General features: G+C 40.9%; 1 protein-coding gene across 9 annotated transcripts in view; it reads right to left on the bottom strand.

Moving 5' to 3' along the window:
* Positions 1-15,827, bottom strand: part of PPIP5K1 (diphosphoinositol pentakisphosphate kinase 1) — a 316,383-nt gene that overhangs the window by 46,920 nt on the left and 253,636 nt on the right. For 5 of the 9 annotated variants that reach the window (XM_075345880.1, XM_075345875.1, XM_075345876.1 and 2 more), the window contains 2 exons: positions 9,482-9,610; positions 4,903-4,965 (listed from right to left, as the gene is read on the bottom strand). The exons of 1 other annotated variant lie outside the window; for it this stretch is intronic. In XM_075345880.1, coding sequence (XP_075201995.1) covers positions 4,903-4,965; positions 9,482-9,610 — 192 coding nt within the window. The remainder of the gene's footprint in view (positions 1-4,902; positions 4,966-9,481; positions 9,611-15,827) is intronic. 3 more of the 9 variants (XM_075345881.1, XM_075345879.1, XM_075345874.1) reach the window with 1 other exon arrangement.

Below are 15,827 nucleotides of genomic sequence, written 5' to 3' on the forward strand. Positions count from 1 at the left end.
GCGCCTCCTTACTGGGTTAGCCTGAATCTTCCCTTTATGGTAATTCTCCTCATCAGATGATGAAGATGAATCCCACACATCCCCATCCCAAGTATCGGGATCCCAGTTTACAGAAGCTGAGGCGGTACTTTTATGTACTTTGGTTTTATTTACTTTTCCTCTTCTTTTCTTGTACTTATTTGAGCAAGTTTTACGGCAGCTTTTTCTGCCACAATCTGATAATGTTCCAATTTATCCTTCAACAGTCTGGTATTAGATTCCAGAACTGTTTTCTGGTCACCTAATTCTATCATCTTTTGTTCCATCTGGGAACCTTTCTTCTGCATCTTTAGATTACGCTCATGCATCTCGCAATATGCTGCGCCGTCCTAAAGACACTAGATCACCTGCTTTCACAGGGATACTACTGAGTACATTCACAGCATCAGTAGGTACACTACCCTTGACATCACCTGCTTTCACAGGGACACTACTGAGTACATTCACAACATCAGTAGCTTCACAACCCTTGAGCTTATTCTGCCATTGTTCTGCCAATCCACAATTGACCAATTTATGTGCTATAAGATTGTAGGGAGCCTCAGTCCAGCCGGGGATCTCCACAACAACCTTAACATTATCCTTAAGTTTTCCGAACATTTTGACACTATGCAAATATATGTGTTTAATTTCTAAATTACAAAAATTCGTTAATTACTTCTTATAGAAGTAATCCTGCTGACTACGCCAATTTATGTCTTGCTAAATTCTCCTAAAAAGGGGTCTGAAAGCCCGTACTTACGAAGCGCTCACTGATATCCTAATCAGGCATGAATACTAAGATTCTTTATAGCAAGATACTATTTATTTTAATAGCACATGAATAGTCAATGGTACATAGGCATTAGAACTACTTTATGGTCATAGAATCTTATACAATAACAGAAATATGCATCAACATTACCGTTATGTTGTAGCAATCCTTTCTCATCGGAGGGACTCGATTAGTGATAAGGAAACAACATGGCATTTGCATCACAGGAACAGTGCGTCCACTTGAGCGTCCTGGAAATGTCCCTAATCATTAAGCGAGTCCGGTGTATTTTTATAGGAAAACTTTGTATGTCGCACTGAGTGGTGAATTAGGGACCAGCATGTGACAGCTGAGTCATGTTCATGTAACTTGACTACAAGCTGCTGTGGGCACCAGTAGCTTCCTGCACATTTCCTGCACATTTAGCCAGTTGACCACTGGCTGACCACAGTTTCCTGGAGATATTGCAAGGAGCCGTGAATATTACATGCTAGCTTACTTACACCTGTTATCCACTAACCACACGTTTCCTGACTGTGGAACTGTAAACGTTACTTCTTCATTATCGTGGTTTGCTCAAGATCTGTCTGACACGTATTCTTTGGTCATAGTGAAATAGGGTCAGCCAGAGGACATCTCTCTCTGATACTGAATTATTGATGGATCAAATAATATCTGGGATCACTATATTTTTTGATTATGATCCCTATCTAATCACACTCATTCTTTCAGTCATATCACATTGGTATCACAGTCTGTCGCCTTGGGTTGTCCAGACGCCGATTGGGGAGCAGTATTGAAGGAAGGTCACCAGGGTAGCGGGAGACGCGTGGTTATATGATCAGCGCCGGAACTGGAAATCGTGACTAAAGTTCATTTTTATGGCAAGCAATGACTTCACAATAACGCTTGATTGTTAAGAAAAGTGGTCAGATAAAAAACTGAAGCAGCAGACTTTGTGAAAAACCCAAATTTGTGTCAGTCTCAAAACTTTTGACGACAACTGTAAGCATAGCTCATCTTTGTCTTAAGAAAAAAAAAGTTGTTAACCAAAAATAAAATAAAAGCTGCGGTAAACAAATAGATTCCATATAATGCTAAAAAAGTGAAGAATTTTTAAAAAATGCTAATAACATATAGTAGTTTTAAATTATATCAATGGGGTTGTCCACTACTTTGATATTGATCGGTCATCAATCTCAGATCCGCAGTGGTCCGATACCCGACACGCCCACTGATCAACTGTTACCAGCTTTGTGGTCAGAAACCACATATAGACTGGTACAGCACAACTTCATATACTGTTTAGTGGCAGTTGCCGAGAGTTGACACCAGATTATCGGTAGTCATACTACGTGTTGGACCCCTACTAATCTGTTAATGATAACTATCCTCATCTGTTCTAAAAATCAAAACTACTTATTCAATACACAAAATCAGATATTTTGCTGCAGCTTTTCTTTAACTTCCAAATATCTAAGTTTAATAGAAAGCAAGAGGATTGTGTCATAAAATGAAATGAGAACCTAATCTAGAGATAAAAGTGGAATTATAAGAAGAAAATAAAACCTGAGAAAATTAAAGATCATTCTCTGACGCTGCGCATTCATTAGCATGTTCGCACACCGCACAGGGGCGTACTAACATACTAATGGAGCCGACTAGCCAGGGGAAGTAACGCCCAGGGGACTAGTCCCCTCGCTCATTAGCATACGATAAAAGATCTTTAGAAATACTTTTTCTAAAAATCTCTTTATCTATGCTAGTGTATACAGGGACGGTTAGGCAGGGATTATCAATATGCACCCAGAACTGCTTGTGGTTCTGGGTGCATATTGAACCTGACAGGTTCCCTTTAAGGCTTTGTGCGCACTAGAAATGTGAAGTTTCTCAAGAAAATTTCTTGAGAAACTTCTGGGAGTGGAAGATTTCCGGACCTCCAGAAAAAATCCTCACCAAATCCGTTGTAAATCCGCATGCGGATTTGCCGCGGACTAGCCGCGAATTAGCCGCGATTTTCCCGCAGGTTGTTCCCTGCGGATTTTGCAGGCTGTACTGCAGAAATCCGCAGGTACCTGCGGAAAAGAATTGACATGCTCATTTTCTCAAGAAATTTTCTCAAGAAAATCTTCTCAAGGAAATTTCTTGAGAAAAATCCGTAGCGTGTGCACAGCTATTTTTTTTCCTCATAGGATTTGCTGGGAAATGTCTGCACAAAGATTGCAGACATTTCTCAAGAAATTTCCGCAGCAAATCCGCGGGTAAATCCGCGGGTAAAACGGCCTAGTGCGCACATAGCCTAAGGCGGGCTTTGCACGCTGCGACATCGGTAACAATGTGTTACCGATGCTGCAGCGATAGTCCCGCCCCCGTCGCACGTGCACTATCTAGTGAAAGCTGGCGTAGCGATTATTATCGCTACAGCAGTTTCACACGCACATACATGCCGTGCGACGTCCCTCTGGCCGGCGACCCGCCTCCTTCCTAAGGGGGCGGGTCGTGCGGCGTCACAGCGACGTCACACGGCAGGCGGCCAATTGAAGTGGAGGGGCGGAGATGAGCAGGATGTAAACATCCCGCCCACCTCCGTCCTTCTCATTGCAGCCGGGAGGCAGGTAAGGTGATGTTCCTCGCTCCTGCGGCTTTACACACAGCGATGTGTGTTGCCGCAGGAGCGAGGAACAACATCGCACCTGTCGCTGCACCGGCATTATGGAAATGTCGGAGGCTGCAGCGATGATACGATAACGACGCTTTTGCGCTCGTTCATCGTATCAAAAAGGTTTTACACGTTGCGATATCGACTGCGACGCCGGATGTGCGGCACTTTCGATTTGACCCCATCGACATCGCACGTGCAATGTCGCAACGTGCAAAGCCGCCCTAAGAGTTGCCGGGGACCGAGCTGTGCTGGAGACTAGTCATTCAGGTTCCCGATGGCTTCTCCACGCCAGCTGCTTTGGAGTGACAGGTCTCGCTTTATACTTGCGTGCAGGGAGACAACTGTCACTCTAGCTCAGTGGATGAGGAGAAGTCGCAGGGGACCTAACTGTCTGACTAGTCTCCAACACAGCTTGGTCCCTGGCGGCTTTTAAAGTATGTTTTTCTCTGAAATGCCGCAGCGTTTCAGAGTCAGACATACTGGGTTAGGATCATTAAACCAGTGCCTGATTGGTAAGCATGTCTCAGCAGTCAGGTTCACTTGTTAAGATTCTAAAAGCCAGCATTGGAATTCACAGCAACTAGGTTGTCTTAAAAATTATTTCCAGAGAGCCGTAGTTTGTAAATGTGATAAATGCTTGAACTAAAGTCTATTGGATTTTGAAATATACTGTTTTTCCAAAGCTATAAATATGCAAATTATTAGTTCTCATCCTACACTGTTAATGAGCATTCTTTTTCATAAGGAGCATTGACTGAGAGACTCCATTTTTAATGGGAGTCTTTAATGAAAGCAATTCCTCCCACCCCACAAAATGGATAAAATATTTCAAATAAAGATTTAAAGAAATTTTTTTTGGCAAACTTTCAATTCTATAAATCTTGTAGTGCTAAAGTGCCTTCCTAAAATTTGTCAAAACTAGACCTTTATATTAAAAAAAAAAGCCATAGTTAGGTATTTTATTATTATTTTTTTTCAAAAAGGCAGGGTATGTTTTCATACAATTTTTATTGTTTGGTTTACTGTCTTAATATGGTGGAACTGTGATCTTAGAATGGGGGAACTGTGATCTTAGAATACGGTGCAGTAAATCTAAAATCTCTGGAATACAGAAGAAACCAGCAAACAAATCAAAGCATTATATTGAAAGTTGTGTTTCCATGACCCTGTGCTACAGCTGAAAATTATTCAGTTTATTCGAAAATTGAAAAACATCTTGCTACTGGATAAAGTAGGTAGATGAGCATGAAGAATTATGATATGATATATAGAAGAAATTAATGTGCTTGAAGAAAAATTATGGAAAAAAAGGAGAGGAAGAGTCCACATCACAATATTAACACGAACAAGACTTGTTGGATGGCAAACGGACAGAAAAAAAAAACGGAAAAATAAAAATGGGGTTAATAATGTGAGTCAACACTTCAAATCAAGGAAGCAAACGTACCATTAGTCGGATGCTTTGCAAACGACACAGAAAATCGTTTTACAGCTGGCATAGACAACAGTTCTGAGGAAAAAAAAAACAAACAAGTATCGGCATTAACATTCTGATCTTGGGCACCAAGACAGCCACATACACACCAACAGGATCCTGAGACAACATACTGCAAGCACAGCTTGTGTTAAAGGCCAATCTGCATCCATTTGCCTTGGCATGCTTATTAGAAGCCACATGCAAGAGGAAAGCAAAGGGTAAGTTATGTGGCATGCTCAAAAAAGTTGCCGTGTGCCATACAAGAACAACGTTTCGATAGTATGCGCAAAGTCTACTCCGTTATACCCGACAAGAGGAGCAAGACTGAGGACCAGTTGAAAAGAAGGTTTCACTTTCGACTTTAGATTGATGGTTCATGTTATTAAAATTGTAGTGAGCGAATATTCAAGTAAGGAGTATCAAAGTATCCATCACATGCATAGATATCGATTTAGAGGGGTTGTGGAATTGCACAAAAATGTTTACTAATTATTGCCAAAAATAATGTCACTTCATCCATGGGCTACGTCAGGTTTTGCCTGATAATTTCATCTCAGCTTGCAGTTCCTCCACTTAACAAGATTCCAAGCCTGATTGCTTTAGGATACCTTTCTGATGCACACTAGTATAATCTTTCAATTAGAACTTTGGAACGCCATGCCATGTTCTGCCAACCTCACAAGATCCAAGAATTGGAGTTATACCATGTTCTTCAAATGCTGACTACTTACCTGAGTTCATTTTCCTGTAGACAAATAGTCTGGTTATTGGTTCACATTTGGGTTTGCTTTAACATGTTACATGAAGATTTCTTGTAGTTTTAGATTTGGTTTCACTCAAAGTGTTACCACTAGGTGCAGTTCCAACTATTACCTTTACAGTGTGCAATTCTATCTTAGTAGCCAAAATGCACACCCTATCTATTTATGTCAATGTCCTGGTCATGACTGCAAATGGTTTTTACAAAAGAAAATATCCACTGAGATTTTCAGAGCTAAGAATTTGCACAAAAACGCAGATATTATCCCCAAAAAATGACAAACAGTCCTAAGCTGGCCATACAGATTAGATTGCTGTTGGCAGAACGATGCTTTGGATGACGGCCATCTGAGCTGACTCTCCCATACACAGAAAAGTTCATTTGGCCAAGCACTCCCATTTCCTCTATGATAATGCTACCAGCGACATGTCTAAAGGAGATCAATGTGCACGGCAGTCTGCAATAGCATATACCCAATCAACACCTACCCCGATGATCAATCACCCGACGCCCCCATATACATTAGACCGTCGGAGGAACATATTGATATTGATAGCCTTAAGTCCTTGATCCACATCAATTCAAGCGACAGTGCAGATTTTCTGTTGGCGGATTCTCTTCTAAATATATGTCACACTACTCATAGGAACATAGCCATAGAGGCATGATAATTTTGTGAACAGCTAAAGAAATTTGCCTCATTGACATCTATACGCCATTGTATATTGACAGGACTGTTCCCCAAACTATATCAACAATAACAAAAATGGCTGGAATATTAAAATTCGTGAATGTGAAAAAGTATATCTTTGGTAGAAACAATTTCTTATGGACTCTGTATCCTCCTTATATAACCTAAACCACATGCCATAGACACAATATGTATCCGATGACCTTTAAGTCTACCTTTTTTTTAAAAAATGCCATTGTAAAGGTAACAACATTTAAGATTTGCAGAGGCGTGATCATAAGAAAGTCAGAGAGGAATGTTAGAGGCGCTGGAAAGTAATTGCATGGTCATTTACAAAAGGTCAAATTTCAGTTAATCATAGTCTGACCCAAAAATGCAAGAGATGCGCAGATTTACAGATGATTGTGTTTTTGGCTCCTTTTTACCTGATGCACTATGCTTTTCAATACTGTTCAGTAAGAGAAGTCTAGCGAGGTTATGAGCATACATCTAGATATGCAACCCCATGATATTCAGTTCTGCAGGAAACAAAGGGGAAGCACACAGACTTTGGGAGTGGGTGGAAAAGATTCACAAAGCATTTACCCTCTGCAAAGGAGAATGAGAGCATATTTTACGAAACTTCCAGGTGCAAGGTATCATATTGTTTGTATAGTCAAAACATTAGCAGTAATAGAAATTCTCTAATAAATATATACAACTAAAAATGTAATAAAAAGGACACACTAGACTGTAAATAATACTAGACACAAGTGTAAAATTATCCTATTATCATTAATGTAAGATACCCCTTATCCTCAACAGCAAAAAGCAAATTTACAGTAGATTTTCTGTTTGTACATTTTTTTTTGGGGGGGGGTTATCTGAGTAAGTAGTTCACTGCTGAAGATCTTGTCCTTCACAATAGATCTGCAGAAACAGGGGCTGCAACATAGACCTGATTGTCAGTTTTAACTTGAAGTGTGGATCCTTAGTATTAGGGTATTGGGTGTTGGGTGTTTCAGAAAACCTCTGTGTGCCAGCTGCAATTTCTTTAACGTTTTTCTATCCAATACAATTTCCTGTTTTGCCCATTGAAAACCTATTATAGGTCGTCATCAGTTATATTTATTCCAGCGTTCGGTAGTGAAAACGGAATCTGCTCAAAGCCATTGGCAGAAGACGACATTCGCTGCATATGAAATATTGATGTCCTCTGCCAGGGGACAAAGGAGATTAACGGATTATTTTAAATGTGCCCCCCAGGGGGACTCAGGATAGGAAGAGTTTAAAGAAAACAAATATTACTTTACTCTCCCTCCCCAGGGCTAGAGCTTAGTTTCTGCCACTGCACCCAGTGCCTGTTATTGTCTGCAGCGTTGACGTCATGTCGACAACACTGCAGCCAATTACAGTTCACCGATTGGCTACAGACAATAAAGGACAACTGCAACAGCAGCTGAGACTCAGCACTGGACCAAGAGAGGGTGAATAACGCACAGTTTTATTAAAACAAACTGCTCCTTGGTACAGGTGTGGGTATCCCTGTGTGTTCATTAGAGCTTAGTGAGGTAGACTAAGTGCTCATCCAATCCGTTCCTTACCTGGGGTCTATTTCAGGGTCAGGTATCCGGCTTGGGGCGTAGGTGCGGAAGCTTTCTAGGGTGGTGAGGGAAGCCAGGGGCTAGCAATAGGTTTGGTCAGGGATAACCATCTGCCCCTTGTCTAGACATAGGGTTTCCCTTCCCCTCCCTGTTACCATTTGCTTGGTAGTAGCCCGTACCTAGCATGACAATGTGTCAGCAAAAAAATTCTCAAGGATACAATTTGGCTATTATGTTAAGTTTGTTATTTTACATTTTTGGTGATGCTTTGGTATTTTGCCATGGAACAATCTACAGTCAACAAATCTAAAATCTTGCAGTTTTCACTCTTCTGAGCTTTCTAATATATTCCAACACTACCTGGTCTGTAGAGAGCACCTCTTAGGGCTCATGCAGACATCCGTGGATCTCAGTCTGATCTTGGGCTGCAACTCACAGACTGGCCACGGTTGTGCTGACTCGAGAGTGACAGCCTCATAGTAATATATAGCTGTAATTTTCTGGTCGTGGCATCTGTGGCCAGTCCTTGTACTGTGATCCTAGATTGGACCGAGATCCATGGACATTTACACGAGCCCTTAGTAGTCATCTGACTACCATCCCAGCCAGGGTAACAGCAAAAATGCACCTCACATATAGGTAACATGACATCCACTATTAACAATATGAGAAGGTTACAGCTCATCTACTGCCCATCTCTGCCCAGCGACGCGTGCACAGATTACAACTAGAAACCCTTCTCACTGAAGGCAACGAATCGCCTCCACTCTCCACTCTTTTGTTTGCTATGGTCCATGTAATTAAGGTAAAGCACAGCTATAAAGATTATTAATAGTGGCTCAGACTAGATGGCTGCCCCATAATTATACACATAAAATATAAAATATAACAAAACAAACATACAATCAGAAAATAAAGCCGATTATCTAAAAAAAACCCCACCAATATGCAACAGAATCTGGAAATCACAAACAGCAAGGGTGATACAATTCCCTTATTACTGTCTACATATCTATCTCGTCATCATTATTCTTTATATACAGTAAATATATGGATAAAGATGTATTAATAGTATATTGCAGGCAGCAACGAGTAATGAGAAAAAAAATTAACAAATCATATTACAGTTTTAAAATGCTGACATATATTTAAGTTCCCAATAAATACCATCTGTGCAGTAAAACAATAAAGTAAAATATATATAAAGGACAGGTGCAATCTGTGGCAACTACACATCCACATCAGACATATTATTTTTTAAGGAAATAAAAAACGTAAACCTCATGAAAAAAATAACCAAAAATTAGAATTAGAAAAATTAAACTTCGACTTTGCATGCTTGAGAGTAATCAGTGTTTTATCACCTGGAAGTCATCAGTATTATTACAGGGTCCTTATTCATCATGTGACATACATTAAAATCTCATACATGCAAACATTCCCCCCTTTCCAGGGCTGAGAAATTAAGTACACAAGTCGGGGATACAGAGTGCATCTGGTGTAGAATACACGTACCGTCTTTGTAAGTCAGGCTGGCAGCGGCGCTGATTTTTTTGCGGTAGCTGCGTGCGTAGTCCTGTAGATTTGGAGCGCTGGAGGAGCCTCCCAGCACTGTGGTGCTGAACAGACCAGTGCACTGTGATCCTGGAAAGGTTGGGATTGGGGATTAGTATTCACACAGATTTAGGACATGCAACTACATATCAATCATATGCAGTAGAGTCAATCTGAAAATTCTGTAACGCCATGATTTAGTATACACTCATTGGTGAGACACAGCAAAATCATAAGATCACACATTGCAAGAGCAATTTTATGATACATATGGACACAAAAATATATACCGCAACATTGGACAAAAAACCTCTCAATGTTTTAAAGAAAAAACAACATTTTAATCGATTTTACGGTATTTTCTACAATTCATCCTGTGTGTAACATGTAAGGATATTGTGACTCCTATTCAACTTTACATTATTAAAGGTTTCTAGTCTACGCAATTTCAATTAATTTATTTAATAAAATTTCTAATTGAATAAAGTTGATCCTATTTTACTTTCTAAATTTCACATATGTATCAAAGTACTTGGAGCGTGTGCAGTTGTTAGTTGCATCCACAGCCGTAGTGTCCGCCTAAGTGACATTTATCCGCCATTAGAAAAGCGTCAGCTTAGTTTCCACAAACGGCGCGGTCTCTGGTATTGCAGCATATCCCTCTTCAAGTGAGTGTGCAGATCGGCAATACCAGAAGCGGTCTATAGACAGGCGTGTCGTTTATGGAAGAAAAACAGACTTTTCTCTGTACATTTTGTCATTTTCCCATGCAAGTAAGATTCTAGAACAATAAAAGCTTAATCATTAATTTGGATGCTAAAAAAGAAGTGTAAGGGGCTCTTTACTGTCACCTGGTTTTTGCTTCCTCATCTAAGACCAGTATGAAGTAGCGTCAGCTATTCTGAGTCCAGCGATCAGTAACTGGGCTGTTTACAGGAATTTTGATAAAGTACCAGTTCTCTGATTGCGGACCTTTGTATAACCCCGCCCACACCACTGATTGGCAGCTTTCTTTTTATTATATTCTCAGATTAGGTGGCAAAAACCTGGTGACAAATTCCATATAAATAGTTTTTTTTTAGCTTTAAAAAATGATATACAGATGGTGTACTGCAGTATGATCTATCACTTCTATTGCATGCAGGCGTCTTTGAGAAGGAATCATGGCAATTACGTGTTAGCCCCTTGCACTGGTGAACTTATCCATGGCAAGCACAAGCAGCATGAAAACAAAGGCGCAGCATAATGCTGGGCAAGGCAGTAACAATTAAAAATGACTACTATAGAGCTATGAAGAGCATTCAGACACAGATAGCATTTGTATTTTACAAAACCACAGAAAACACCTTTACTAATAATAATCGATTGTTAGCATGTTCATTAATTATATTGTCAGTATACTGCACAATTATTAGGTGAGCATTTTGACCATGTCTTCATTTTTATGCATATACTCCATGCTGTATGAACTTGAATGCTTAGGCTGTGTTCTCATAGTGTTATAGCATACGTTCAGTGGCTCCGTTAGGACTTCTCTCCAAAGACTGGCAAAACAAAATTGGGGCATATGTGCTGACGGGGCCAATGACGAGAATGATGCAGACAAGGTCACTGTGTACTCGGTTCTACAGCTACATAATTTTCAGCCTTATACACCTCATTAAAGCGGACACCCAGACACAGTCGACTACGTCTTCATAACTGACACAACTAATTGTACGAGAATTATGTCCGACAGAACACATTGTGCCTTCGTCTGCATCTTTATAGTCAAAAGCCTCATCAACGCATACGCCCGAATCCAGTTTTGTGGCCCTTCAGAGCCACTGAAAGTATGCTAAAATGTTATGTGAACATAGCCTTATTGGTTTGCAGCATATCAGATGATGTGTATTTGTGTAATGAGGGAAGATGTGGCCAAACGATATCACCTACCTTTTTTGAGGTGTGCAGAATTAGGCCTAGAACACACGGTGAGTAAAATCGGACAAATGGAATGCAATAAAAAATAAAATCGCATTCCACTCGGACCAATGTTACTGTTTGGGGCTGCTCCCATCCTCAATTTTTGTTTCTCAGCAGTAATCGGACCGAGAAAACAGTCGCAGCATGCTGCAAGTGACAGTTCACTCGCACCCATACAAGTCTATGGGTGCGAGTGAAACATTGAACTGGACTCTGATGACACCAGAAAGCAGTGCGATAATCGCAACAGCTAACAATGAAGGAGATGGAGAGATTAATCCATCCCTCTCCTCTGCAGCTGTGATCCGACCTGAGGATCTGATCACCGTTGCATGATACTCGGCTCACGCTCGCAGTACAGCAGGAGCCAATGGTCATTAGCATAACGCATCAGATGCTCTTGCATTGGATGCCATACGCTCGTGTGACTCCTGCCTTATTAAGCAGCTTTTCTTCCACTGGCAAAATAGGCCAAAAAAAGATTTTATCAACAGAAAAGTAAAACATTGTTAGGCTATGTCCGCACGTTGCTTTTTACCTGCTTTTTACCTGCTTTTTTGCTGCTTTTTCAACTGCAGCGTTTAATGCCAAAATGGTTGTGTTCTGCTTTTCAAGCAAAGTCTATGGGAATTTGGGTTTCTTGTCCGCACTATGCAGTTCAAACTGCAGCCTTTTTGTTGCAGAACTTTGGTCAAAAACTCAGCTTTGCAGTGCAAAACCCAAATGGCAAAAACAATTGACATGTCAATTGTTTTTGCCATTTGGGTTTTGCACTGCAAAGCTGAGTTTTTGACCAAAGTTCTGCAACAAAAAGGCTGCAGTTTGAACTGCATAGTGCGGACAAGAAACCCAAATTCCCATAGACTTTGCTTGAAAAGCAGAACACAACCATTTTGGCATTAAACGCTGCAGTTGAAAAAGCAGCAAAAAAGCAGGTAAAAAGCAGGTAAAAAGCAACGTGCGGACATAGCCTTACAACTCAATTAATTTAGGCCAAGTGTGACAGCTTTATGTACTTCTATGAAGCTGTTATATTTGGGTCGGGCGATGAGCGGCCAGTCAGTGATTTGTGATACAACAGCAGACCAAATTGCACAGATGTGTAAAAGAGCCCTTACAGAGGGATGCAGCAGGCTTGAAATTGCTAAGATATTGGGGTGTTATCACAGAACCATGAAGATCTCACCATCTTCTATCTCAGTAATGGGAAAGTCCTCACTGAATACAGATTTTACCTCAGAATTGAGAATTTTGATAATGGCTGATCAATTCTGGCAGAGAAAGAAGCAGATTTGTCTTAGAAGACATATTACAAAGCTGCTTACTTGCATGTGTACTATTGATTTATGAAATAAAAATTCAGACAACGGTTACACTTTAAATTTTGGACAGCCGAATACCCTTCAAATCTTTCATATTGATGCCACAACCTACTCATTTGCCATCAATCATTGGACGTACAGACCCCGTTTATGAACAGCTGGATCTAGTTGGTCCAAAGATCCAATGTAGATCCAATAAACATTAATTGGGCTCAAAAAGAAAATTGAAGAAAGGTCTTATCTGCATTTATGAAATTGAATACAAAGATATTAAATTACTAGAATGTGAAAATAAGGGTAAGTTCACATATAGCGATTTTTTAAGCAGTTTTCTTTCTGCATGAAACACACAAAACCTTAGCAGAAACTACTTGAAATTTTTGGTGCTGATTTTTATGTGTTCTTTTTCTTGCTAAGCCATTTTAATTTCAATGAGAAAAAACTGCAGTAAAAATGCTGAAAGAATTAACATGCTGTGGTTTTTAAAACCCACACCACAGGTCAAAATTACACAAGGAAAAAACTCAAAAGATAATTTATTTTGATGTTATTGTAAAATGCTGAAATTTTAATTTAATTTTTAAAAATGCTTGTAGCCTTGTCAAAGTAACTAATGAGTAAAGAGGCTCTAAGGGGATCCAAGGCTAACAAGACAGGTGATGAAACCGGTGTAGCGTCTGTGTGGAGGTGCAGAGTAACTGATCATCATGTTGTGATTGACTGAAGGCAATGAGCAGGTCTGCACTGACACTGCAGCCGCACTCACAGTTTCATTACCGGCTATCATTGCTGCCTTCTGTATGCAGAAACCACTACACTACTGAACTGCAGACAGGTGCCAGATACAAGAATTGGCAATGAGACTATGTAAGCAATGCTGCAGTACATCCAGAGTCACTGAGTTCACTCATCTAGGCACTGTCAATCAAGATATGACTTAAAGGTGCTTTACACGCTGCGACATCGCTAGCAATAGCACCCGCCCCCGTCGTTCGTGCGACTTTTGGTGATTGCTGCCGTAGCAAACAATATCTCTACGGCAGCGTCACACGCACATACCTGTTCAGCGACATCGCTGTGGCCGTCGAACAATCCCTCTTTCAAGGGGGAGGTGCGTTCGGCGTCACAGCGGCGTCACAAAATGGCCGCCCAATAGAAGAGGAGGGGAGGAGATGAGCGGCTGAAACATGCCGCCCACCTCCTTCCTTTATTCCTTTCCGGTGGACACAGGAAGGATGATGTTCGTCGTTTCTGCGGTGTCACACATAGCAATGTGTGGTGCCGCAGGAATGACGAACAACCTGCGGAATGAGACACCAACAACATTATGATTAGGAGCGACGTGTCAACGATTTTTGCCGTTTTGCGATCCTTGATCGTCGCTCCTAGCTGTCACACGCTGCGATGTGGCTAACGACGCCAGATGTGCGTCACAAACACCGTGACCCCGATGATATATCGTTAGCGATGTCGCAGCAGATAAAGCACCCTTAAGTGCTCAGTGTGCAAATTGAGGGACTGCAATGGTGCACTGAGCCCTAGCCACGCTAAGGGTGCAATTAAGCCCACTCCTTTGCATATGAAATAAATATAAAACTACTAAAGTCCATACTACAGGTATGATTTTCATGGGGGTCCAAGTATAAGTGCTTTAATTGCAGTTTTGGTTTTACAGACTCCATTTAAGGGTTAACCCCAACATTTAAATATGTTGAGAAGATAAAAAATAAAACATCCAAAACAAAGATTTTCCAAAGTAGAGTAAAGTAACATGTACCATTGTGTACATTACAATATGTGCATCAGTATGAATCATTTCTTTCATGATGCCAGGCACAAAAAAACATACAAACAATTGCTACTTATTTCTAAATCTAGATACAAGAGAAATAGAAGTCTTTAGTTTTGCCTGAGTAGCCACAAGCCCCATAGTCAGGTTCAAAAAACTCTCAAACGCACTGAAGTGCAGGTAAAAAGTACATTTTTAATTGAACAGACAAAAATGATACAGGGTAAGCAAGGTGCTAGAAAAGTACAAAAAGGTTTCCAATACAACAGGGGTGAAAAAATTCCCCACATGCGGCTGCATGCAAAAAACATATGTTACAGGTAGCTGTTAATAGCTCACTGATGTGGTTAGTGCTGGAACCAACAAAAAATAGATACCTCCAGGAAAAAAAACCCAAAAGGGGTATGCTGCTACATAGAACAGCGTACCAGCTGAGGATAGGTAACAGGTGAACACAGCACAAAAAAGCCCACATACAGCAAGGAGCTTACCGATTAGACATGAAGGAGCATGCAGGCACACATGGGGATAGTCCCAACACGTGTTTCGTGTGGTAACTTCTTCAGGGGACCGTGGACAATAGGGAAGGAAGTGAGCTTAATATACCTGCCGTAACAACATGGAATCAGCACCAAATGTCGCGGTTCCATGGGGCAGGGAAGCGAAGGCAGCGGTGTGGGCGGCTACTCCAGCGTCACCAGAGTGAGGGAAACTCCCTATAGTGACGTCAGCTAACCCAGGGGACGCCAGAAGGAGAGCCGTACCCACCGCGCATGCGCAATCCCGCAACCAGGAAGTGCGATCGCAAGAAACCATATTGAGTCCTGGCAGAGGATTAATCCAGCGTATTTGCGAAACGTACATCGGATGTTCCTGGAGGCCTCTAATTAACCACCTGCTTGTACCCACGCTGATAGCTAGGTATTGTAACATGCTTCACCGCTTCCTCCCCCTCCCACTGGGACTTATACTATAGCCATTTGGCTGGTTCGATAAATGGGAGGGCTGATCTTAGCAGTGTAACATTATGATGTATTTTCTGCGTTGGTTAAAGCCTGCCCATCCACCTCTTACTGCTGTCCTGTCATACCTAATGGTTCTATTGCAATACTTACTGACTATGAATTGATGTTTGAACATTTACTACTTTCTATGAATACGAATTGATTTTAGCAAAATTTTTGTACTCAATAAAGCCTTTATTTTATCCTCTAAAACTCCTCTTGTTTCT

This window comes from Anomaloglossus baeobatrachus, chromosome 4, assembly GCF_048569485.1.
Source record: "Anomaloglossus baeobatrachus isolate aAnoBae1 chromosome 4, aAnoBae1.hap1, whole genome shotgun sequence".
Taxonomy (NCBI): Eukaryota; Metazoa; Chordata; class Amphibia; order Anura; family Aromobatidae; genus Anomaloglossus; species Anomaloglossus baeobatrachus.